The following is a 26,581-nucleotide window of genomic DNA, read 5'->3' on the forward strand; positions in this document are numbered from 1 at the left end:
AGAGAGCAAAAAAAAAGGGTGGAGGGGGGAAGTGCACAGGTAGGCAGAAGAGGAGCAATGGAAGTGGTTAAGGAAACCAAACTCACTCACAAGGCAGGGGCTTATCTTGACCCATGCATTGGTGTATTAATGTTCTGTAGCCATGGACCCCAGATCTCATGAAATTTAGGGATTGTGTTATTCTAGATAATAGGAATAAATTCCATGGATACTATGAACCCCAACCTATGAAGCATTGCAGGCCTCATTGTGTGAGTGGGCTGTTTTCCAAACTTCTCCGCATTACAAACATAAATAAGCACACGGTCACAAGGCTTACTAATGTACTGAACCAGATGGCTGAGTATTAAAACAGCTGGGTCCATGGGAATTGTGAGGCCTGTAAGTTGTTTAATCAGAGTCCAGGTTACAGTCCAGGATTGTTGTACTAGAGTGCATGACCACCAGATGTGGTAGAAAGTGCCAACTTCCCCACGCTGCCACCAACGCGATTAGACGTTTGATTGAAAATATTATGTAGCCTTTCAGGCAACAAATATTACCAGGAATAAACTATATAAGATGTATCTCTAATGACATTGCTTTTGAAGCTTTAGCAGTCCGTAGCCTAATGGCAGCCCAGTCCTCGCTGTCCAGAGACATCCCCAAGTCCCTTTCCCATGCTATTATATGAGGATCATTGAAATCCAAGTCCGGAGCTAGGATAGAATGGTAAAGGACTTGTAAGGCGCTGCAGAACATTTGTGGCACCATATAAATAAATGATAATAATAAAGGACTGAAATATTTCCTTTAAGGCCAATGGAAAAAATGCACAATCTCTTGTAGGGGGTAGGCTGGCGTATGCAAAGAGTTCTCATCTGGGATTGTATAAAACTACGAATCTGGCAGTGTTGAAAATAATAATACAATAAAAACCAGGAAGGTCTTGTACATATTGGAATGATGTAGGCAGAAATTCATGAAGGATGTGGGTTAAAGTTATGATATTTCCTCAGAGCGGCCACTGAATCCATGCAGCACAGGAGGAAGATATATGCTGGTTCCAGATCGGGATAAGAGGAGATTGATAGGGCACCAAATGAAATATTTTATTAACCTCGTGCCGGAGCGTGAGGGTAAATCGGGGCATGACAATTTTTTTTAAAATCTAGGAGCCAGGATGAAATTGTAGGAGCCAGACCACCGCCCCCCCCAAAAAAATTACAGGAGATAGTAAGGTGCACAGCTCTGTGTGTTATGCAACTGTTATACACACTATACTAGTCCACAAAATGGTCACAGTTGAATGGATAAAGTAAAATTGAGGCCCCCTCATTGCTCTGCACAGCCCCCCCTCCAGTAATAATGGACCACATTTCACATAAAACAATGGTGCCAGAAAGTACAACAAATCCCCCCTCCCCTCGTGTTCACACCACTATCCCTTTGAAGCCACTCTGCAATCCCTGGCCGCGCATAGACCCTACTACCAGAGAGCTCTATGCAACCGGATATAGGAGACAGTAGACTGACTGGACGTACAGGAGGATCAGCGTAGACTGGAACAGACAGCAGGGATCAGAGCAGGCCAGGATGGAAAGGAGTCGTCAGTGCAGGCCGGAACAGACAGAGGCACAGCAGTCACCGCAGGTGACACTCAGTACATGCACTCCTGTGCATGATATGAACACCGTAATACTATAGGTACGAATCTCCGCCGAAGCTGATGAGGATCTGCTTCCTCCCTCACTGCAAAATCTAGTAGCCAGGCAGCAAAATCTGGTTGCCATGGCGACCTGGCCCCCCCGGAATTTGTCAAGCCCTGGGGTAAATTGAATAAATTAATGGAGGGAACTGTGGCCCTGATTCAGAGCCGGATGCTCTGACAGAGCGCTCGCTCTGAATCAGGGCCGGGCTATTTTTTTTTAGAACTGCCTCCTGGCCGCTCGCATAGCTGTGGGTTACCACCCACAGCTATAGCGAGCGGCCAGGAAGATGGTCGCAATGGTCAAGACCATCACGACCATCGGGCTTGCGACGAGACCCTTGTGGTAGGGTCTCGTTGCCGCAAGTTCCAGAGACATTTCGGCTCTAACAGAGCCGAAATCTCTCCCACTGACATCACTCGTGATGTCAGTGGGTCCGGCCCCAAACGGTAGGCGTTCACATGGGAACGCCTCCGTTTGGGCAGCCGGCCCACCCATCAAAGGGCGCGTTCTGTCACTCAACATCAACAGCACGCCCCCTTTGGTACGAGACCCGGAGCGACGGATTGCCCATCGCTATCTGGGTCTCACGCATGTGCACGACGGAGCCGGCTCCATCGTGCGCATGCGCTCTAGGCCACCATTGACCCGGTTGCGAGTGCTCAGAGCTTGTGAACTGGTCTGAATTAGGCCCTAAGGGGCCTAATTCAGAGATGTACACAATGGCGATTTTTTGGGGTTTTTTTTTTTTGTTTTGTTTTTTTACGCAAAGCCAGTAATTTTAGACCATTGTGCATGCATGTAGCTGCACTGCGCACATACAGCGATTCTTTTGCGATTACGCCCACACAGAGGATCCATTTGCAAAGTGAGTGACAGGTAGTCAGGTAACTGTTGGCTAGGCAAACGTAGGCGTGTCTGACCGTTTGTGCACGTCCATGAATTACGCCATTGAGATCTCCTCCGCAGCATGAGAGCTCTCTGCGTGTCACGAGAGCTGCAGTGTTTGCGGCTGGTCAGGCTTGCCGTATATGCTGCATCAATGTTACCAATGTCACACCTAGAATCAACTCCAGACCTTTTACCTGCTTAATTGATAATGAAATAACGAGGGAATAGCCCACACCTGTCCATGAAATAGCTTTTGAGTTGATAGTCCCATTACTTTTGGCCCCTACACTGTTCACCTGATTTGGATGTAATTACCCTCAAATTAAATCTGAAAGTCTGCAGCTAAAGCACATCTTGTTTGTTTCATTTCAAAGCCATTGTAGTGGTGAATAGAGGCCAAAATATGAAAATTCTGTCAATGTCCCAATATTTATGCACCTGACTGTATATTAGCAACTGCGATGTGTGAGAATGCAGTTGTGATTGCATTAGCGTACATCTCTGAATCAGGCCTTAAGTACACTGAGGCTGGTCTGTTATTCTTTTAGAGCCAACAACTAATGCCTATATGACCCTCTAGAAACAGAATCTTCAGTAGAGACCCACCTTTTGAAACCTGGACGTAGAGTGCCATGAGATTGTTATTCCTTTGTGCAGCACAATACTGTAAAATCAGAAGACCAATGCCCCCCTCTATTACAGGTATAGCCAATTGAGACCTCTCTATCCTAGGTTTGCAACACCCCAATAACTAAGACATTACATTGTTTTGACAATGCCAGGGTGGGACATGGACTGGGGAGGCTCTGGAAATTAAATTTGATCCCGACAATAGATAGGCCAGTGCAGGGGAACACAAGACGAGCATTTCTGACTGAGGGCCTGATTCAAATGTGGACACAGAACACAGTTGTGTCTTTCGACGCAGCTGCTGTGTGTAAATATTCTAATGCTGTAGGAGGCGTCTAAAGAGAATATACGCCTCCTGACAGCATCGCAGATTTGAGTGCTACGTCCGAAGAAGCCGCATCGGATCACCGATCGCAATAGTTACAGCTTCAGGCCATCTGAGAAAGCCAAAGTCTACAAGTTGTCGAGGCCAGGAAATCTGCGTCTTACGATGCCCCCGTTTCTGGGAACACAGGTTGGCGTCCTCCCCTCCAAACAGCAGTTGTCAGACAGTGCTAGCGTTATTGAATGGCTTGTTCTGCACATACGTATCCCATTTCCCAAGCTAAACTTGCCACAGCGGAGACCATTCATCATAATCTCTGACAAGAGATTGTGGTACAAAGCCCAAATTTCCATGAGAAAATGACCACTGAAGCCAAATGGCAAACGTGAACCCCCATGAGACTTGATTAAATGCTTTGGCCAAGACAACAGAAGGGATACTAGTAGCATTAATGTGGTGAATCAGATTAATAGCCTGTCTAAAACTTGTCTTGTGGAGGACAAAACACATTTGCTCTGGGTCTATCAGAGAAGCCAGAACCCCATTCCTCTGATTTGCCAAAACCTTGGCAAATATCTGAAAGTCAGTGTTTACCCGGGATGGTAGCTAAAGCAATTCATGGACTCCTTGCCTGGATTAGGAATTATGACGACATGGAAAATATTGGAGTAGGGATGAAACGTGGCACCATAAAGAACAGCATTAAATACCCAGACCAAGTGGGGAGCTAAATATTTGACAAATGTCTTATAATAGGCCGTTGAATAACCATCGGGAGCTGCGGCCTTAGATGGTTTCTGCATTTTCAAGACATTAGTGAGCTTTTTTTTCTCAACAAACCATTTTGTGCATGGGGCAATGTGCTGCTGAAACAGGAATGGGCTTCCCCCAAAGTGTCAAACTGTCATTGATTGCTGTAGCAATAACCTTTTCCTTCACTGGAACTACTAGGCCAATTTCTATTTTCATTAAATAGTATTTGCACATTAATAATTTTTTTTAACGCTTTATTAATCTTTTGGATTAAATAACTGAATAAAAAACAAAGCACCTAGTGCAAAATTATTAACATAACAAACATAATGTTGGTAATGTTCATACAGTGTATTGGAAATCACTGTAAATCTCTTAATATAGAACAAGTGTAAGTATAACTTAATGCATTTTTACTGTACATGCTGTTCTTCTGTGTTTAGATCTGTGGGAGGAATACGAGCTTCTCTGTACAATGCTGTCACTGTGGATGATGTTGAGAAACTTGTAGACTTCATGAGACAATTCAAGGAGACTCACCAGTGAAGAACCGATCTACAACGACTTTCATGCTAACTTTATATTCTTCTTACTACTGTATACAATCTGCCACTACAGATGAGCTATTTTCATAGTGTAGAAATCGTCACTCGTAAACTAGTCACTTTTGTACAAAAACAAATCGCATTCCAATGACTCTCTCGAGTGGTGTTTGCAATGATATATTTTCAGTGAAATGATATTGTAGTAGAATTTTGCACAGTATGAGCGTCTCATGTATGGCAGTGAAGGGTGTGACCACAATGTGGACCTATCGGAGCTGAGATCAGTATACTATTATAAATGGCACAGACTCCTCTGGCTCTCTGTATGGTAACTGACCACTCCTCTAAACCTTTTTTTTTTTCTATCTTTTTTTTCTTGCTTTGTCTGTAAATAGAGGTCAAAATATATTGTCCCAAGACAATTGTTGCACCTGCATATTTTGTTTATGCAAAAAGAACAAATTAAATGTCTTCGAGTGTGTATACCATTTCTGTGTCTTTTATTCAAAAGTCACTTGGAAAATAGGGAAAAAAGCCAGGGAATATGTAGGGTAAATATAATAATATATTTGGCATCTCTGTAAGCTATGTGCATACTCCAGTATCTAGAGTGGTGGTGATTACAAAGTGTCTGTGCCTGCCAGGGAGGTGAAGCCATGCTCCCTTTAGCAATTCTGCATGTAAAGAAGGACCTAGCATTCACAGTGAGGCATGGCAACACCTCTGTATGCTTTGCTGTGCTCCCCCACATGTTTTGTCGCGCTTCCATCATACCCGGACCTCAGGCAGCCCTGACTATATCAAGGGAGTTACCGTATTTTGATTCTGAAACTGGACATGGTCATATTGTGAGGGTATTGTCACATGTCAATAGGATTGACAGGAGAGCGCTGGGAGAAGAAATGAAAGGATTATGGGAGAAAGAGCAGCAATGGCAACTCTACAGCCTGGTGAGCTCTAGTTTGTTCTAGAAGTAGACACTTTTATTTTTTTCTTTATTATTATTATTTATTATTTTTGTCCTTTTGTTTATATAGCGCCACAGGGGTTTTGCAGTACATTACAAAGTATGTAAGCAAAACTGTGCAATCAAGAGGAGGAATGCAAATGATTTACTGTACAAAACATTGCCGAGCATGATATACAAGCAAAATTAACATTGTACCATATGCAGTCATACTCAGAGAAGTAGTCATACCCATGGAAGTAGCACCTGCTATTGAACCAAGTTTGGTTCCATTGTGAGCAGTGGGGAGGAGATGATGGTATGAAAGAAGGAGGGAAAAGTACATAAGATAAGAGGACCCTGCTCATGAGAGTTCACAATCTAAAGGGAGGGAGGCAGATAGACGGGTGACACAGAGGGGAGAGACATTACACTCAACACAAAGGGGGGAATTCAATAAGCTGCAGGGTGTCAGCAGCTTATTGAATCCCCCCCCCCCCCCCCCCCAGCCTTTACTCTCTGGCTGTTCTGAAAAGGATTAATGTGGGGGTTCAACCTTGCTAAATGAATCTTACACGCGGGTAATTAGCTCTGCGGCTAATTGGATTCCCCTCAAAATTTTACATTTAGCAAATACAAAGGTAAAAATTCAAATATATGCTAAGGTATGTTTAAGTGTCTATTGCTGGCCACTGACTGATCTGTATGTTTGTACTGGTGACAGCACACATATGGTAACACAGTTGTTGGCTGCTCAGATTAACCAGCATATTCAAAAATAATCCAATTTGTCCAAACTTTGTTTGGTAAAGCAAACATTTTAGCCCCACACATGGTGCCACTCAATATTTGGTGGTAGTTTGACCAGTTTAAGAATGGACAGCTCCAGTGAGATCTTGGTTTAAGATGCATATTCATTGTATGGCTTTAACTCTGGAAATGCTGTTGCACACAGAGATGGAACCAGCATTATTGCAGTGTTGTTTCAGGTAAAACCATCAGCAAGAAAAGTACCTAGGCGCTTGATGAGTGAATGACATACCCTGAGTACTTCAGCTGATTGGGGTAGTCAGTCCCAAAATAAATATATAATATGTTGCAAAAAACAGCTGGTTATTCAGAGAGTGGATATAACAAGGTTCGAATTTATAAAAGGTAATTTTTTATTAAATGAAATACCAATAAATTTCAATATGCATTAATCCTTATTTGCACGTTACATATTTGAAACATTTTTAAAAATATATATGTAAGATTTGGCATGTGGTCCTGTAACCTACACAGACAATGATCTCCGTAATATACTAATTGTATAATTTACAGTATTTAAGGATATTATAATGTTTGCCAGCTATAAGAAGAATCTATACAGCACAAAAGTCCTGTGTGAATTGACAGGCTTTAACAGCAGGGTTATACCTGTAGTATGTTTGTACAGTCTAAAGCTGGCCACACATCTAAAGATTATCTGTCCAACCAGCCAACTAGTTGATTGGTTGAAATTAAAATCTGGTAAAGTATAGGAGCAAATGATGATCAACAATTTGCTCCTAAATGCCAGAAAACAGATGAAAATGGTGGTCAGACAAGTTTGCTAAATGTTTGATCTAAACAATTTGTTCAAACAACAGTTTTTGTTCATTTTCCGGCATTTGGGAGCAAATTGCTGATCATCAGTTACTCCCATACGTTACCAGATTTTCATTCCAACCAATCAACTAGTTGGCTGGTTGGACAGATAATCTTTAGATGTGTGGCCATCTTAAGTCACGGTGTCACTATTCAAGGCTCTGACCTGTTTAGAAGGGAGCCTGGATCTCCGTGTAAAGACTGTGGTCAGCAGTATTGTCCCCAGTTATATAGAGAAAATCTCCATTTGTTAGCTGGTCTTGGCGGCACCAGGGTATGTGAGACGCTGTACCTTTTTGAGGTGCTGGTTGCAAGGAGTCCGGACACATGCGGTGTTTGTTGGTAAGTGTCGGTTCAACCTAGGAGAGGGAGCCGCTCACGTCCTATTCAGCCTGAGCTGGCAGAGAGCTTCGGGTGTAATGAGAGGAGCGGACCGCAGTGACTGGTCTGGTTTTGGCTGTGAGTCTAGGGCTGCAAGGTGCGGGCACATAAGGGGAGAGCTGGATGAAAAGTCAGCTCGACCTTGGAGAGGAAGCCGATCACCTCCTTAACGGCCGGGCTGCGCTGGCAGCAAGCCCCGTGTGTGGGGAACAGAGAAGACCACAATAGGTCAAGTAAGAACAGTGAGTCTGTGTATCCTTTGTAGTATCGGGTAACAGGACCATCAGGATTTTGGCAAGGCTGTCACCAATGCGTTTCAGCGCTTCTCCGGCGTCTTTGGCAAGGCATAAGTGTTGACTGCCTGATGCTGTGTTTAAATAGCCTAACGGGCTTATTTAGCATAATTAGTTGATTTAAAACATTTGTTTAAAACAAACCTTGTTAGTTGTATGTCGAAGTCTCGGTTTCAGAGAAAGCATATTGCATAATTTACATGTTTTTTATATAAGAAGAGGCTGCATGACATAATTATGACATTATAACATTTTAACATATTAACATTGTTTCATATGGATACCAAATATATTTACGATTTTTAGAATTGACAGAATAATAAATCAAAAAGGATTTTAGTGTTATTAAATAATTTTCAGGTAAAAACAAATAAAGATCTCTAGAATCAGCTTGTTTTACTGCGCTCTGAGCTGAAAACGGGGTATAATAGCTCAAGATAAGATAAAAACTTTTGGGGATAATATCTACATCTATAAATAGTGGGGCATCTGACAAAATAGTTTCCTTTTGGGATAACTTGGGCTGTCGTTAATGGCTACCTGCAAAAATATGTCAGTTTATTTATCAAGAGCTGTTTTTCAAAACCGTTGATTTTTATTTTTGTGGGAATTAAAGATGCAAAAATATAAAATGCAAAACTCACCTAATGCTTTAAATCCTGTGGCAAAAAAAAAAAAAAGTCTGCTTTTAAAAAACACTTCTTGATGTACACTATGTAGACAAAAGTGATTGGACACTGTCAGAAAATAGATCAACGAGATTTTATTGACGTCAGTACACCACATGCAGTGATTACTGCAGACACCCTTCTTTGCAAACTGTCCACAAGTTCCTGGACAACAGCAGGCTGTATGTTTTGCCAATCCGCCTTAAGTACAGTGTCACTGAAAAAGGTTGAGTCGGCCTAGAACGCACCCGTCGCTCCGATTCGTCCCAGAGGTTCTCAGTGGGGTTAAGATCTGGACTCTGAGCTGGCCAGTCCATCCAGGTTACCAAATTTTCTGTATACCAGTCCAGCCTCGCCCTGGAAACGGATGCCATTGTCGTCCTGATAAAAACATTTGTTGTTTCCATAGAACTGCAAGTGCATTGGCCTCCCTACGAAGTGTTCTTGTCGAAACCGCCACAATAGTGGCCATTTGGAACACGTGCGCAATGGTTTGCATTTCACTTGCGCAGGGGTGTCCAATCACTTTTTATAATCTAGGGGGTTTATACTAGGGATGAGCAATTCGGGTTCTGTGCAATCCGAACAGCGGGTGTTCCCGCCTGACTGATCCCACTGCGAGGCCGAACGTCATCCTCCCGATGTTGGATTCTCGCGAGAGTTCGCCTCTACGTAAGGCGCCGCGATCTGTACTCTGCGCCATTTCACTCCCACGCTGTGCACTGCTCTGCTGAAAGTGGCTGTGTCCAGAGACTCACAAGTGGTTGTGCTGGCAAAGTGACTATGTAGGGGGGCACACTGCACGCTGATGTATACTGTGCTATACTCTGCTGATTAAAGTGGCTTTGTCGATACTCACAAGGGGCTGTGTGTACAAAAATAAAAAATATTTTTTAAAAAAGTAAAAAAACTTTCAAGAAAGTTTTTAAAAAGTAAAAAAAAAAATATATATTTTTTGGTGCTGTACTCCACTGTGTATACAGGCGCCGTGACTCCTTGGTCCGTAGCCCACTGCGTATACAAGTACTGTGACTCCTTGGGCCGTAGCCCTCTGTGTATACAAGCACTATAACTCCTTGGGCCGTAGCCCTTTGTGTACCTGTATACAAGCACTGTGACTCCTTGGGCCGTAGCCCTCTGTGTATACAAGCACCGTGACTCCTTGGGCCGTAGCCCTTTGTGTAACTATACAAGCACTGTGACTCCTTGGGCCATAGCCCTCTCTGTATACAAGCACCATGACTCCTTGGGCCTTAGCCCTCTGTGTATACAAGCACCGTGACTCCTTGGGCCATAGAGGTCTATTTACTAAGCTTTGGATGGAGATAAAGTCAACAGAGATAAAGTACTAGCCAATCACATCCTAACTGCCATGTCACAGTCTGTGTGTGAAAAATGACAGTTATGAGCTGGTAGGCTGGCACCTTATCTCCATTGACTTTATCTCCATCCAAGGCTTGGTAAATAGACCCCTTAGCCCTCTGTATGTCCATAACACATAAGTACTGTGACTCAGTAGTGGCTCAGTGGTAATGTTTCATAGATGTGCTTTAAACTGCAGTGTCTGTGCCACTGCTGTCGCTTAGTAACCAGCCAGCTCACTGCAGCCTTTGGTCAATAATGGTGAAAACAATATTGTGAGCTGTAAGGTGGTCTAAATTGACTGTAAATGACTGGAAATTAATGTTATTGAGGTTAATAATACTCTAGGAACAAAAATAAAGCCCAAATTATGTGATTTTATCTCTTTTGTCAATTTGTGTAAAAAACAAATCCAAAGCCAGTCACAGCGGTTTGGCAAATCCAAAGCCAGACGACGAATTGGAGGCAAATCCAAATCCAGCAAAAATGGTCCGGCGCAAATCCCTAGTTTATACACTATGTAGACAAGAAAATGGCAGCAAAGTAAAGGTATTTATAATGGATGTGACTTAAGGCTATAAATGCAATCTCACTGACTGCATAGAAGAGGTATGGGGAAGAAAGAAAAACAAGTTTCTACATGTGAGTTTGTCACGAGCAAGAAACTTCTCAAAAATTCCTTTTAGCTAAAAGACAAAGGCCCCATGTTTAACGCAGTAGGGCTCTTCCCACACCCCTGGGGAAGGTTGCTGGTGCATTATTGGTTACAGCAAGGTCTGGCATGCCTAAAGTATTAAGCTATGCTGGAGCATGTAATTAAACAACAAAACAATCAATAAAATAAACACACAATATAAAACACTGTTGTTCACCTGATTTATTTTCTTACCCAATTTTTTGACTGGAATCCTTATCTTCCAACTTGTAAATCCCTTTGGTATGTTGGCACTTGTAGCTCTACAAGCACTAGAATACCCAATCCATTCCGCCATGCCAGTGTGACGTTGTGGTGTCTTTTGCACAAAATGTGGATAATAAAAGCAAAGTAACAGAGCAAATTGAATTAATGATGAGTATGTTAGAATATATTATGAATGTAGGTTGCCTGAAAAACATTTGCTTTTAGTGGAATATACACAGAATCATTAGATTAATCCCATGAAGCCTTTTAATTAATGGACTTTACAGGAGATTGGTAGAAAAACTTATATGTAAATTATTTCCTTACAGTATCTGAAACCATGCACATTCACATTTTGGAAAAGAGGTTGCCTACAGATTTTTATTAATGGTTTGTTTATATATCCAGCTATACAGTATACAATGTAATGTGCCTCAGGTTCTGGATTTGAGGGGGTGCCGAGGAGGAGCCTGGGCGGCTGCAGTTGTTGATTTGGAGCAGCCCAAATCAGACCTTGAGAGCATGACACAGCTCTGCATCATTCTAAGGTGGCACCGGTCATGAACCAATAGAAGCTCATGGACCGGCAGCCAATCTGCAACGGCTGCCAGACCGTGATCTCTGATTGGTTCGTGACCGGCGCCACATTAGAATGACTGCAGCGCTGTGTCACTGTCACTCTCTCAAAGACTGCGGACAGCTGCTTGCCAGGGAAGGAGTAAAAGGTACAAAGCTTGTGGGACATAAGGAAACAATGATAGATGGACGCATGACGCCCTTGTTTTGAGAGGCCACACCCCTCTTGACACAGCCACGCCCCCATGATTCATTGCCCATGCCCAATTTTTCCTGCGCGCCTTCGACGCGCACACATGCTCATTGCCCATACCCCCACTTCAAAATTCCCACTTCGACCACTGGCAGGAATGGTATTGGCCTGGTGATGAGCGGTGCCTAATTTCCTCCAAATAAAACGCCTGGCATTCATGCCAAAGAGTTCAATCTTTGTTCCAAATCAACACACAGGCACGATAAGAGGCTCATGGAGGGCGAGGGGAAAGGTAAGAGGCCTCTAGAGGGGGAGGCTGAAAGGCTGCTCGAGGGGGACGGGCATAATGTGTAAGGGGCATTACTGTGTGGCATAATGTGTAAAGAGCATTACTTAGTGGTGTATAATGTGTAAGGGTCATTACTGTGTGGCATAATGTGTAAGGGGCATTACTGTGTCACGAAACCACACACCCTTTTCGGGAGTGCCTTCTTTGTTTTTTGTTATTTTGTGGGGACACCAAATTACTTTCTTGCCCTGGGTGACACAAATCCTAGTTTCAGCCCTGGCTGTACATATAAATATGTAATACAAAGCAGAATGTGATTAGAAAAAAAAGAGGCAAAGTATGCCACAAAAAGCCTTCTCACATGAAGGAATTAAAATGTGTTAGGCCAATACATGCTTACACTGTATGCATTTACACACAGGGCCGCCGCTAGGCTGTGCTGCGACCAGCACCGTATGGAGTTGCCGCCCCTTCCCTCCTCCGCTCCCTCCCCCTGAGCTTAAATATTTCCTCTACCTCCGGGAGGGTGGTGGGCGTTTCCTGCGCCCTCCGTATACAGTGGCGCTCCGGGCATCAGAACGGCTTGCCCGTGCCTGGAGCCGCTACTGTCTACACATGTAAGCACATGTCAAGGCTAATGTGCATGCTGTGAATACAAATTCACATACACTGCTTTCAAAGAATATTCCACGTCAAACGAAAGTTTGCATAACTGGGCAGTGATCACGTGAACAAAACCTGCTAACTGCTTCTATAAATCTTCCTAGACTAATAGCGGACTTGTTCGTTTCATACTGTCAACTGATGTAGTCAAATGACGATATATGTATGTGACATATACACACAAAAAAATCATGCTTATTAAAACTAATAAAAACGATCGGGATAGCGGCTGACAGGATTCCAACGTCATTATCTAAACTGGCATCAGAATTTCGACGCCTATGTTTAGTCCCCGGTGGGGATTTCAACGCCGGGATTTTAACAGCTCGTCTGCCGGCAAAATGACTGTATTTTTGAGTTATTATTTCCTAGGAAGGCACCAGTGCAATTAATAAATTAGTATAAAGTGGGTGCCGGGAATCTGGTTTACAAATGTATGCATAATACAGTGCATCCGGAAAGTATTCACAGCGCATCACTTTTTCCACATTTTGTTATATATAAGAAAAAAAACCACTAAGAAATCACATGTACATAAGTATTTACAGCCTTTGCCATGAAGCTCAAAATTGAGCTCAGGTGCATCCTGTTTCCACTGATCATCCTTGAGATGTTCCTACAGCTTAATTGGAGTCCACCTGTGGTAAATGTAGTTAATTGGACATGATTTTGAAAGGCATACACCTGTCTTTATAAGGTCCCACACTTGACAGTGCATGTCAGAGCACAAACCAAGCATGAAGTGCAAGGAATTGTCTGTAGACCCCCGAGACAGGATTGTCTCGCGGCACAAATCTGGGGAAGGGTACAGAAAAATATCTGCTGCTTTGAAGGTCCCAATGAGCACAGTGGCTTCCATCATCCGTAAATGAAAGAAGTTCAGAACCACCAGGACTTTTCCTAGAGTTGGCTATCCGTCTAAACTGAGCGATTGAGGGGAGAAGGGCACTTTTCAGGGAGGTGACCAAGAACCCGATGGTCACTCTGTCAGAGCTACAGCATTCCTCTGTGGAGAGACAAGAACCTTCCAGCAATCCACCAATCAGGCCTGTATGGTAGAGTGGCCAGACGGAAGCCATTCCTTAGTAAAAGCACATAGCAGCCCGCCTGGAGTTTGCCAAAATGCACCTGAAGGACTCTCAGACCATGAGAGACAAAGATTGAACTCTTTGGCGTGAATGCGAGGCGTTCTATTTGGAGGAAATCAGGCACCGCTCATCACCAGGCCAATACTATCCCTACCAGTGGTCGAAGTGGGAATTTTGAAGTGGGGGTATGGGCAATGAGCATGTGTGTGCGTCGAAGGCGCGCAGGAAAAAATGGGCATGGGCAATGAATCATGGGGGCGTGGCTGTGTCAAGAGGGGTGTGGCCTCTCAAAACAAGGGCGTCATGCGTCCATCTATCATTGTTTCCTTATGTCCCACAAGCTTTGTACCTTTTACTCCTTCCCGGCAAAGGGGATGCCAGCGCTTAGAATACCGGTACCTGACAGGATCCCGGCGCCGGCATCCCGAAGGTAACAAGCGGGGATAGGGGGAGGGATAGATTTAGGATGCGTGGAGGGGGAGGTTAGGTTTAGGCACTAGGGGGGTAGGAAGAAGGGAAGAGATGCCGGCGTCTGGATTTTGACCGCCGCGATCCCGAACGCTTGCATCCCATACTCAACCCTGAGGCAAACAGGGGTAGCGAGGCACACAGCACGTGGTAGCTAGACACACAGCAGGGGGTAGCTAGACACACAGTAGGGGGTAGCTTGACACACAGCAGGGGGTAGCGAGGCACACAGGGGAGGTAGGGTACACTCTATAACTTAAATCCTGTATTACTCACCGTTGGCTGCTGTCACATAGCTGAGGAGGAGGCTGGATGAGGGATCCATCCAGAGGGGTGAAGCAGGGAGAGGGGCATTGGTACCAACAATTGTACTGGGGGGGGGAATCAGGCTTCAGGGCTCCTTCAGCCAGATTACATTCCCCCTCACCATAGAGGCCAATATGAGGGGCTGTCAGGTTGTGACTCCTGCCAGACCCAGCTGTCACAGAAACCAGTTGAGGATGGGCACACACAGTCAGTCCCTGCACATGCAGCGTGTAATGTATGCTGCTGCAGAGACCTTCCGGCGGGAGAAGCCACCTGGCAATGCGGGAGGGCAGTCGGGCATTGCTGGTACACAACGACACACGTGGGCAAGTGCACAGGGGTTTGAATGCACAAAAAGTCTGTTAGACTCTGCAGCTTGGATGCTGCAGAGTGGACATTCAAGAGGAGGACGGCTCACGGTATACGGCGCACGCAGGCCACGGGCGGGCATCCAGCAGTAGGTCAACTTCGGAGGAACACGCTAGACTCCAGCGGGGGACGTTCACAGCACATGTGGGAGGGCATAGGCATGCAGTTGGGCGGGGATAGGCGCGTGGATGGGCGGGCAGCGGCTCAGTGACTGACGGACCAGCGTTTTCACTGAGCCTGGCCAGCTGCATAAACACACCCTGCGGCTGGCTTAGGGGGGCTTTCCTGGCGGGTGGAGACCTGCGCAGCCCTCTGTCCTGTCAATTAGAGAAAAAAATATTCTTAATTGCTTGAAGTGCCGGTATGCCATACCGTTGCATACCGGCACACTTCAAGCACTGATCCCTACAGTGAAGCATGGTGGTGACAGCATCATGCTGTGGGGATGTTTTTCAGCGGCAGGAACTGGGAGACTAGTCAGGATAGAGGGAAAGATGAATGCAGCAATGTACAGAGACATCCTAGATAAAACCTGACCAGAGCGCTCTTGACCTCAGACTGGGGTGACTGTTCATCTTTCAGCAGGACAACGACCCTAAGCACACAGCCAAGATATCAAAGGAGTGGCTTCAGGACAACTCTGTGAGTCTTGAGTGGCCCAGCCAGAGCCCAGACTTGAATCCAATTGAACATCTCTGGAGAGATCTGAAAATGGTTGTGCACCGACGCTTCCCGTCCAACCTGATGGAGCTTGAGAGGTGCTGCAAAGAGGAATGGGCGAAACTGCCCAAAGATAGGTGTGCCAAGCTTGAGGCATCATATTCAAAAAGACTTGAGGCTGTAATTGCTGCCAAAAGTGCATCAACAAATTATTGAGCAAAGGCTGTGAATACTTATGTACATGTGATTTCTTAGGATTTTAATTTTTATTAAATTTGCAAAAATCTCAAAAAAAACCTCTTTACACGTTGTCATTATGGGGTATTGTGTGTAGAATATTGAGGGTAAAATGAATTTATTCAATTTTGGAATAAGGCTGTAACATAACATAATTTTTGAAAAAGTGACGTGCTGTGAATACTTTCCGGATGCACTGTGTATATATATATATATATATATATATATATATATATATTACAGCCATGGCCACAAGTTTTGAGACTGACAAAAGTATTGGTTTACGCAGAGTTTGCTGCTTCAGTGTTTTTTTTACCTTTTTGTCAGATGTTACTATGGTATACTGAAGTAAAATTACAAGCTTTTATTGACAATTGCATGAAGTTTATGCAAAGAGTCAATATTTGCAGTGTTGACCCTTCTTATTCAAGACCACTGCAATTCACTCTGGCATGCTGTCAATCAAATTCTGGGCCACATACTGACTGATGGCCACCCTTTCTTGACTAATCAATGCTTGGAGTTTGTCAGAATTTGTGGGTTATTGTTTGTCCACCTGCCTCTTGAGGATTGACCACAAATTTCTCTATGGGATTAATGTCTGGGGAGTTTCCTGGCCATGGACCCAAAATTTCGATGTTTTGTTCCCTGAGCCACTTAGTTATCACTTTTGCCTTATGGCAAGGTGCTCCATCATGCTGGAAAAGGCATTGTTCCTCACCAAACTGTTCTTGGATGGTTGGGAGAAGTTGCTCTTGGAGAATTTTTTTGTACCGTTCTTTATTCATGGCTGTGTTCTTATGCAAAATTGTGAGTGAGCCCACTCCCTTGGCTGAGAAGCAACCCCACACATGAATGGTCTCCTGTGACTTGTGCATGTATGTGTACGGCCGCGCGCACCCGGGCATGAGCACTGATAGGCACATCTGAGCCAATAGGGAAGTGCAATGGAAAGCCTGCTCCCTGCAGATTTTACAGAAGCTTACCGATGGCATTCTGAGGAGAACTTTAGGTGGGTAATGTGTAACCCAGAACTGTACTAGCATACAGTACCAAGAAGGACTGGAGATTAATAGATGCAGAGTGAACAGTATTTAATAGTAGTCTTGTTAAACTCAGTCAACCAGTAGTTGAGGTATAACTGATAAATGGAAGGAACTATTTAAACATAAGAAAAATCTTAGAACCAGGAAACATAAGGTAGATTTCAAGCAGACTCTCTGCTATCAAAGAACAATGGAGTGGAGTCAGTTCTGTTGTTTAGGTGGTTGCGCTTGCTGTTTCTTTGGACCTTTTGGAGCACCTGTAACCAAGGAGAGAAGAGCCATTAGCAGTATTAGAAATAAAAGAGAAACCAATAGATCTAGCAAGGTATAGGGTGGGTCCTATTCCCTAGAACGAGAACAAGAAAGTTTGCAGGTCATACATTGTTTGTTCGTTGGGAGGCTTTCCACCTAGCAACAGCTGGTGGGTAGACTACCACATACCTGGTGGTTGCTCTGAGGAACTTGACCCTCTGGGGATCTGAAAGTCGCCAATAGTGCCTAACAAAGGTATGAGTGGATGACCAACGAGCAGAATTATAGATTGCAAAGGCAACCCTGTATATGAGAAACAGGAAAACTGTTTCACATTCAAATGCTTCGTAATCCAGGCATCGGCCAAGCCCAGCCCAGCCAAGCCGAATATGCCGAAAAAATGTTTCCCCGCGATATACCACTGGCTTGAGGTGTACTCCGTCTATCCAGTGCTCGGTCTAGAACATTGTTGAAGTCCCCAACACATATTGTAGAAGAACCTGGTGATTGAGCCATAAATTCAGTTGCCTTGTTTAACATTTCATGAGAGTATGGAGGCGGTATGTATAGTGCAAACAACAAAATACACATATTATTAATCTTACATTTCAAAAACACGTATCTACCCCCTGGATCAGTCTGCACCATCTTGAGGGTAAAAGGGACAGATATACGGATAAGGATAGAAACTCCTCTAGAAGCAGACATGTATGATGCATGGTAAGCCCAGCCCACCCCACCCATGGCTTTTTCAGGGAGAGCAATTTCCCACCCACTAGATGCGTTTCCATGAGACAGATTATGTCCGCTCCGTAGCGTTTAAGCTGCCGCAATACCAGAGCGCTTTATTTTGACATTAAGACCTCTCACATTCCAAGAGAGGACATTAATGCTAGCCTGTGTCATAATTTATCAACTCAGAGTAATACATGTCCCCCCATCATACACGACCAAAACATCAGCCTAGAGCCCATAATGTAAGTATACCCTTCAATCACCCGGAAAAATTAATCAGATGTAGCGTTTCTCAAATATGAAAAGACCAGAAACCACTTAACAAAAAACAAATAAAATAAAATCCTAAAAGAACTAAAATCCACGCCTTTCCCCTCCCCCCACTTTGAATACCCAACCCCAACTGCGGCATACGTAAATACCCACCCAACCCCTAAACAGGTAAGATAAACTTAAAAAATAAAGGGGATGGTAAACTTACAAAATGAGCATATCTATTCTAACCCATACACGGGGTGAGGCAAAGTAGATAATGACCCCTAAACATAGAGAATCCTCCAGTGCTTTGCATCCCGGTGACAAAAATTGATTATAGCCCTAAACTGATATAGAAGATTAGGGAGCATACATGCTATAATAGAACTTGAAAATACACTCTACATATCGATCTGTGCCAATCCCATAATAAAATAGAGTAAATGGCATCACATGAATAACTAGATGTCAGTTTTACCTACAGAAACCGTCATATAGAAAAAGGTATCACAGCTCAACATCACTGTATCATAAATAACAGATTCCTGAACTGGTATAATATAATATACAGTTGGCGCATATAACAAACATCAGCATCAACACATTACTCCAAAAAATATAGCAATATAGTAATAGAATATAAATGATACCCATAATAACATTTCCAGAACAGTAACAATGAAATCTGAAAAATAGGTACTTGACCACCTTGACAGATACAGGTATAGTATATTTACGTGCTACTGAAACCGAGAGCAGGGTTCAAGATCACTTATTTACTAGCGGCCTCCTGGCCGGGGCACGACTTTCCAACCAAAGAGCAGCTTCCTGTGGGGTGAAAAAGAATTTAGTTTCACCATCTGCAACTACACGCAATTTTGAAGGAAGTAGGGAACATTAAGGTCCCGCAAACATTTGACTGGAAGAAACTGTGCTCTTTCCTTCTGAACCTCTATGAAAAAATCAGGGAACACCGAAATCCGAGAGCCATTACGTTCGATAGGAACTTTAGTCTGAGCCAACCTTATCACAGCATCCCGATCCTGATAGTTGAAGAAGTTGGTAATAAAAGCACGCGGCACATGGTGAGCCCACTCCACTGCAAAGTGTGAAGTAAAGGCCTCTTTACCATATGTTTCCAGCAGTTATTCTTCTAGAAATTCCTCCGGACATGAGCCCTCCTCTCTTTCCGGCAGCCCACAAGTCTGACGTTATTATGCTTTTGGCGCCCTCCATATCAGACAGCTTTTTATGCAACGCAGCCATCTGAGAGTCCAAAGTATCTACTTTCACGTTCAGCGGAGATACCCTGTCCTCAAGTGTAGAACTACGTGTTTCCACCTCTCCCACTCTCTTACGAACTCGTACATCATGATGAATGTGTCATAATTCTGGCTAGTTTTTACCTTTTGAGACTTACCTCTGCCAGCTGCTCCATGGATCTGTGGTTGTAATTCCCCTGGGAGATCTGCTCTGGCTGAATCATGCTGGCTGTGACAACCCTGTGTGTGCAGACTGCTCTCCTCCTCACACTGATTAATCTGTGAGCATTGCTAGTCTTAATTGGAATCACAGGTGTGGTCCTGATTCTCAAGGGCTGCAGAGAAGATTGCTCCCTCTGCATGTTGTGCCTTGCTCCACTCTGAATGCCACTGCCAGACCACCTGTCTGTATCCACCAATCGCTGCCAGACTCTAGGTATATAGATCCTCCTCTAATTGCACTCAGTGCTTGAACATCTTGTTACATCCTGTGGTGTACTACTTGTGATATAGCTGTACCTCTGTGTACCAGTATGTCCCAGGCTCCTGCTGGTTCCTAGACCAGTGTTATTCATAAGCCTGCTGCGTTCAGCTATCCATGCTACCATCTCTCACCTACGGCTCCCAGGCCGCTCCAAGTAGCTTCCACGCTGCCAGCTTCTCCACACGGCTCCCAGGCCTCACCAAGTAGCTTCCACGCTACCATCTCTCACCTACGGCTCCTATGCCGCTCCAAGTAGCTTCCACGCTGCCAGCTTCTCCACACGGCTCCCAGGCCACACCAAGTAGCTTCCACGCTACCATCTCTCATCTACGGCTCCCAGGCCGCTCCAAGTAGCTTCCACGCTGCCAGCTTCTCCACACGGCTCCCAGGCCACACCAAGTAGCTTCCACGCTACCATCTCTCACCTACGACTCCCAGGCCGCTCCAAATAGCTTCCATGCTGCCAGCTTCTCCACACGGCTCCCACGCCGCACCAAGTAGCTTCCATGCTACCATCTCTCACCTACGGCTCCCAGGCCACTCCAAGTAGCTTCCATGCTGCCAGCTTCTCCACACGGCTATCCTGCCTCTCCACGTAGCCACCCAGCTACCAGCGTCTACCCACGGCTATCCAGTCACTCCCCCTAGCCACCCAGCTACCAGCATCTACCCACGGCTATCCAGCCGCTCCACGTAGCCACCCAGCTACCAGCGTTTACCCACGGCTATCCAGCCACTCCACGTAGCCACCCAGCTATCAGCGTCTACCCACGGCTATCCAGCCGCTCCACGTAGCCACCCAGCTACCAGCGTCTACCCACGGCTATCCAGCCGCTCCATGTAGCCACCCAGCTACCAGCGTCTACCCACGGCTATCCAGCCGCTCCACGTAGCCACCCAGCTACCAGCATCTACCCATGGCTATCCAGCCACTCCGCGTAACTACCCAGCTACCAGCGTCTACCCACAGCTTCCCAAGCCACAACAAGTAGCTTCCACGCTACCATCCGTCTGCAAGCTCATCTGCTGGTACCCCGACCAGCTCAGTCAGCCTACCTGCCGGTCCCAGTCCGGTCCCTCCAAGTTCCTTCTGGTCTCATTCCAACGTCTCAAGTTTCCAGTTCCAGTCACTCATCACCAAAGGCAGTTCTCACTGCTACCCACTTCTTACATTAAAAGAGCTATTCATGTTACCCATGGTTCCAGTCCAGCCGGCCTCCAGTGATTCCAGTTCATCACCTGATACAGGTAATTCACTAGCACCAACTGTGACAGAATGATAGATAAGTCAGATTGCACCTTGACAATTTTATCAGCAAGCCTTTTCTCACTGGCTGTGACTGCGTCCAATACACTGGCTGCAGAGGGGTCCACTGGCATGGTATTAGCAGATGGGGACGCAGGGGGAGACCCACTTCCTTGTTCATCTACGGGCGGGGGCTGCGGAGTCGATGAGCAGGAATAATGCTCTCGTTTAACTGCTGCTACATCACGATGGGTTTTCCCCATATTAATCAGGTGATGTAGTATACTAATATATAATAATAGCACAGAGAGCTGTAGCAGGAGAGCCCAGGGTAGTGCAGACTACTGACTCTGCATATAACCCAGCAGTCAAAATGGCGGCTGTCAGTACTCTCAGCACCCAGACAGGCAACTAGAATGACTGGTAAGGGCATCAGACATCAGGTAGGAGCAGGGTCCGCTGCCACTTGTAGGAGAGAGCAGGACAGTGTGTTGTGTGCAGCTGCACCGTGTGGAAACACAGAGCCAGCTGGCATCCCACGTGATGCACTGCGGCTACAGGCCACGCCTCGGATTAGGCTTAGGAGGGCGCTAAAGACTCCAAATCATGGCTCACCAAGGGCTTTGGCCCCGGGACACGTGAGTCAGGAGGTGGTGCAGTATGTTAGCACTGGAAAGCTCACAACTGCATGTGCTACTCCATAGACGTCGCAGCCACGCCCCAGGACTGGTGACCTTTAAGGTCCGCAAAGGATTTTAACCCCATCAATAATTTCTGGGTCGTAAAGGTCGGAGTCTACAAGGTTAGGTACTTCCACTGGTTTGGGGGTGAAATAAGTTAGACCAGCTTTAGCCAGCCAGTGGGTTCTACGAGTATTCGATGTGAAATCGAAAGTCTGTCCTACCATTAGGGCTCTGCTCATAGCTTTAAGGTGAGCCGTCTTAGAAGCTATCAAAGAGTCCGCTAGCGGATCCCTCTTTATACGCCTTATCCAGTACGAACAGCAGAGGGCCAGCAGCATCAGATATTTTAAGCTGGATTTTTTGGAGTAATTTGTCAAAAGTATCACCCTGGGTTTTGTCACCAATGAGTGAGGACATTGCTGGGTCAATTTCAGGGACGAAAAGAGCAGGAATATCTGGAATCCCTTTATGATTACGAAGAACCATTTAATCCTCCTTTATGAGGACGGTTCTAAAGGCTAGCTGAGCGAAATTGTACACCTGGGAGAGTTCACTCAGTGCCCAGTGAGAGGCATAAACTTTATTAGGGAGTGTTATGCCTGCTAATGCCACTCTGGCCATTTGCAGGTCACTATACTCATCTCTCTTAAAGGATGCTGAAGTTCTGGTGACTTCTTTTGACTCCCAGCCTACTGAGTGGTGACTGACATCGTCATGTCGAATAGGGGCCAGAGAACGCTGCTTACTGGACCATTTGTAGTAGCGCTTGGTGCCAGGTAGTGGCTGGAGATAAATCCCGGCCATGGGCATTAGATGGTGGTCTGTTATGCACCATAGAGGTATTCCAACTTCAAGCAATACCTGGGAAAGAGGTGTTTAGTCCTGAACAGGCGTCTCTTGTATTACTCACATTTTTCTTTTCTGAGGTACTTTTCCTCAAAACCTTGTGTGAGAAAGGGGAAATGGAGGGGGAGTGAACCTCCAGAGGCATACTGTCTGCCTCAGAAATGTCTCTGCTGTCTTCTCACCTGACAGGGTTCAGTAATCTTTTCCTTTTAAATATTAATTCCTCAGATGAGGAAGAGTCAGTCTTCTTTTGTATTGAGAATTTCTATTAAAATGGCTCACAGATGGGGACACAGGCAAAGTATCTGTAGCAGACACAGAGACTGCGTCCTCCATCTTCAGCCACTGAAGTAAAATCTGCAGGGGGCGGGTTATCCATAGCGGGTAATCGTGCGCACACATGACCAGCATGCACGCGTGTCCCTATGGGCTCAGATGCGACTATCGGTGCTCAGGTCCGTGCACGCACCCGTGCGTGTCCGATCATGTGACGTGCGTGCGCGCACCGAGCTTTCGCATGCACAAGTCACAGGAATGGTGCCAGCCCACTCCCTCGGCTGTGGAGATGGTAAGTGAAATTTCTTTTCACTTTACCTTCTCCAGCGGCACTCGGGAGGCTTGCTTACCTACCCACCAGCTGTTGCTAGGTGGCAAGCCTCCTGACGAACAAAGGTATGATCCTATTATCACTTCAATGTAATACATATAAACAACTACCAATATAAATGTAACAAAAAAAATAGTACCACTGTGCCTTTAATGGTCAAAATTCCTACTTGGCAAAAGGAGTCATACTGCTTTAATTACAAGTGGGATTCCGGCTTTAATAACGCAGCTCCTGTATTTACCAAAGTCTATTGGTAATATCAAGATTTTATCTCACCAAAAGTGTCGTTATGGTAAGTTGGATGAATTATCTCCACAGTGAAAACACTGATCTCACAGCACCGCTGAATAGACACGACTCCAGCGCTCTCCTTAAGCAGCTGTAAAGATGTACCAGCGTGTCAGTCAATGTCCTCGTTCAACTACAGCTGCAATATGCTATACGGCAAGCAGCTAGGGAAATAGAGATCAATGTCCAAATATTTCCAGGTATCCTCTGATTGATAAAGCTTCCATAACAGAAGCGAAATTAAAGAGATTGTGATTTAGAAACAGATGGATATCGACGTCAGGTTGAGTTTAGATCAGTACGACATTTAGTAAATCCATGGATTTTGAGCACTAATACCTGCCATCAATTTCCTTCATTTTTTTCTGACAAAAGAAGACGAAAAGTGCTGTGTTGGGTTATCTGCTGAAACACATGGGTCTGGCCCTAACATGTCTCCATAGGACTTCTGTCAGATACAAACTAGCTAGAGAAGCATGTCAGGAAAAAGGTTTAGAAGAGGAATTGTTAAATTATCTGCACTACCTGACAATATTTTTGAAGCTTTCAATACTTGAGTGGGAACAGACCAGATTTTGCCACATATTACATTACAATTATATGTGCAGTCCAGTGTGTTGTGACATTTATCTCTCCAGTGTGTACAGTGGCTTCACTAAAGACACATGGATACTAAGAAGCCATACTACTATGGAGATGAGATAACCAAATTACCATAGTCTTTGTCTGTGATTTCTTTCTGCCTGTGCAATATGGATCTAAAGTTGCCTACACACTAGATGACAGCATGTACAACATTGTAATCGTGCAATCGTCTTCATCTAGTGCAGTCAGTCATGTGCCCACACTGAATGATATGTCGTTCAGTGCAGACACCCTCTTTCATCCCCGAACATGCCCAACCTGTTGTTATCGGCAGGTTGGCCTGCATGTTCAGGCGATGATAGATGTAAAAAATGACCAGCGGGAGCGCGCATTGCTGGTCATTTTCAACATTTTACTTGCCGATTTATGAGCGATTGAACGATAATGATGTTGTAATTGTTCAATTGCTCATTATATTCGTCTAGTGTGTACGCACCTTTAAACAAACTGAGGGGGTCATTAAGACCCGCTCGCGAGCGCACGGCGCTCGCAAGCGGGTCGATGTTCCCCCACTGCGCATGCGCGAGACCCGGCGAGCGACGGGCTCTGCATCGCTCCGGGTCTCGCACCAAAGGGGGCGTGCTGTCGATGTTGATTGACAGCACGCCCCCTTTGGTGGGCGTGCCAGGGACGTGCCTACCGTCTGAAGCCGGCCCCACTAACATCACTAGTGATGTCAGTGAAGTGATTTTGGCTCTGATAGAGCCAAAATCACTCCAGGGCTTGCGGCAGCGAGACCCTACCGCAGGGTCTCCGTCGCAAGCCCGATGGTCGTGATGGTCAAGACCATCGCGACCATCATCATGGACGCTCACATATGCTGTGGGTGGTCACCCACAGCTATGCGAGCGTCCAGGAGGACGCTCCATTTTCATGGAGGAGGGCCCTGATTCAGAGCGAGCGCTCTGGTCAGAGCGTTCGACTCTGAATCAGGCCCTGACTTCGGCAAGTGTATGTTTATAATAACTTAAATCCTGTGCAAGATTAACTCACCTCTAGCTGTGTATGTCGCAATTATCACTATTTTATTATATCTTGCTCTTAATTGAAGGGGCCCATACTTCACCAATAAAAAAAAAACAATGCACAGTTTCTGTTGTTTTTTTTCCTTAATTTAAAGATTCCCCAATCCACCAATCTGCTCCCATACATAACAGATATTTTTCAGGTAAGACAGATAAGACAGAAGCCTGTGCTTGGTTAAACCCATGCTGTGCAAGGAACCAGCTGCTTAGCAATATAAGTGCCCTATATGGATACAAACAAAAAACAATTTTTATCCAAACTATTGCAAATATGTATGTATCTGGCAAAACTAAAGTATGAGGTATTAGTTCATACTTTGATTTAATCTTGCAACTCAACGTCAGTACATCACCTCACTGGTCTTTCCATGATCAGCCTAGTAAACTCTGATTTCCCCCACCCATGCGCAATCTGGTAGCTAGAGAGGAGACTTTCACGCCAGTCAGCTGGTGAACTCATTAGAGATTTGTCCATTTGTTGATGTTCAAGCTAACTGGGGTTGCACAAAGGTTTGGGAGAGGGATCTTTATGATCCGGTTTAAGAGGACATGTCAGGAAGCATGTGGGAAAAAGCCAGGGGGTTTGGGTGGCTAGAGAACAAGCAGGTGAGTGACAGTGCTAGGTCTCCCTATTGCGGCCAAACCCAGGTTTGGCTAGATCTGCCCAGAGGCACGGGGTCTAACTCACTGGGTGGTCTTCACCAGTGACCCCTCCAGTTGGGATATGGGTTTCGCTGCACCAAGTGAGCAGGTCGTGGCCCTCTGGACAGGTACCTGGGAGTGGCAGGAAGACCGGAATTATATTACAATGAATACTTGAACACAGGAGATCAGTGTGAACTGAATACTTGAGCACAGGAGATCAGGTTATGAACTGAATACTTGAGCACAGGATATCAGGGTATGAACTGAATACTTGAATACAGGAGATCAGCAAATGAACGTAATACTTGAACACAGGAGATCAGCATGAACTGAATACTTGAGCACAGGAGATCAGGTTATGAACTGAATACTTGAATACTGGAGATCAGCAAATGAACTGGATACTTGAACACAAGAAATCTGCATATGAACTGAATAGTTGAAGACAGGAGATCGGCAAATGAACTGAATACTTGAGCACAGGAGATCAGGTTATGAACTGAATACTTGAATACAGGAGATAAGCAAATGAACTGAATACTTGAACACAGGAGATCGGCAAATTAACTGAATACTTGTGCACAGGAGATCAGGGTATGAACTGAATACTTGAACACAGGAGATCAGCAAATGAACTGAATACTTCTATACAGGAGTTCAGCAAATGAACTGAATACTGTCGAAGCTGGATTATTGGCTGA

General features: G+C 45.1%; 1 protein-coding gene and 1 pseudogene across 2 annotated transcripts in view; one reads left to right on the forward strand and one right to left on the reverse strand.

Annotated features, from left to right (window-relative positions):
- The window catches only part of PSAT1 (phosphoserine aminotransferase 1), a 54,546-nt gene extending 49,238 nt beyond the window's left edge, over positions 1-5,308 (forward strand). For both annotated transcript variants that reach the window (XM_088464082.1, XM_088464083.1), the window contains exon 9: positions 4,731-5,308. In XM_088464082.1, the coding sequence (XP_088320208.1) occupies positions 4,731-4,833 (103 nt within the window). In that variant the 3' untranslated portion in view covers positions 4,834-5,308. The remainder of the gene's footprint in view (positions 1-4,730) is intronic.
- A 16,569-nt stretch (positions 5,309-21,877) lies between these two features.
- On the reverse strand, positions 21,878-23,006 carry LOC148442323 (uncharacterized; annotated as a pseudogene).
- Between the last annotated feature and the right edge of the window lie 3,575 nt (positions 23,007-26,581).

Source organism: Taudactylus pleione, unplaced genomic scaffold (genome assembly GCF_031769625.1).
Source record: "Taudactylus pleione unplaced genomic scaffold, aTauple2 ptg001573l, whole genome shotgun sequence".
In the NCBI taxonomy this organism is placed as follows: Eukaryota; Metazoa; Chordata; class Amphibia; order Anura; family Myobatrachidae; genus Taudactylus; species Taudactylus pleione.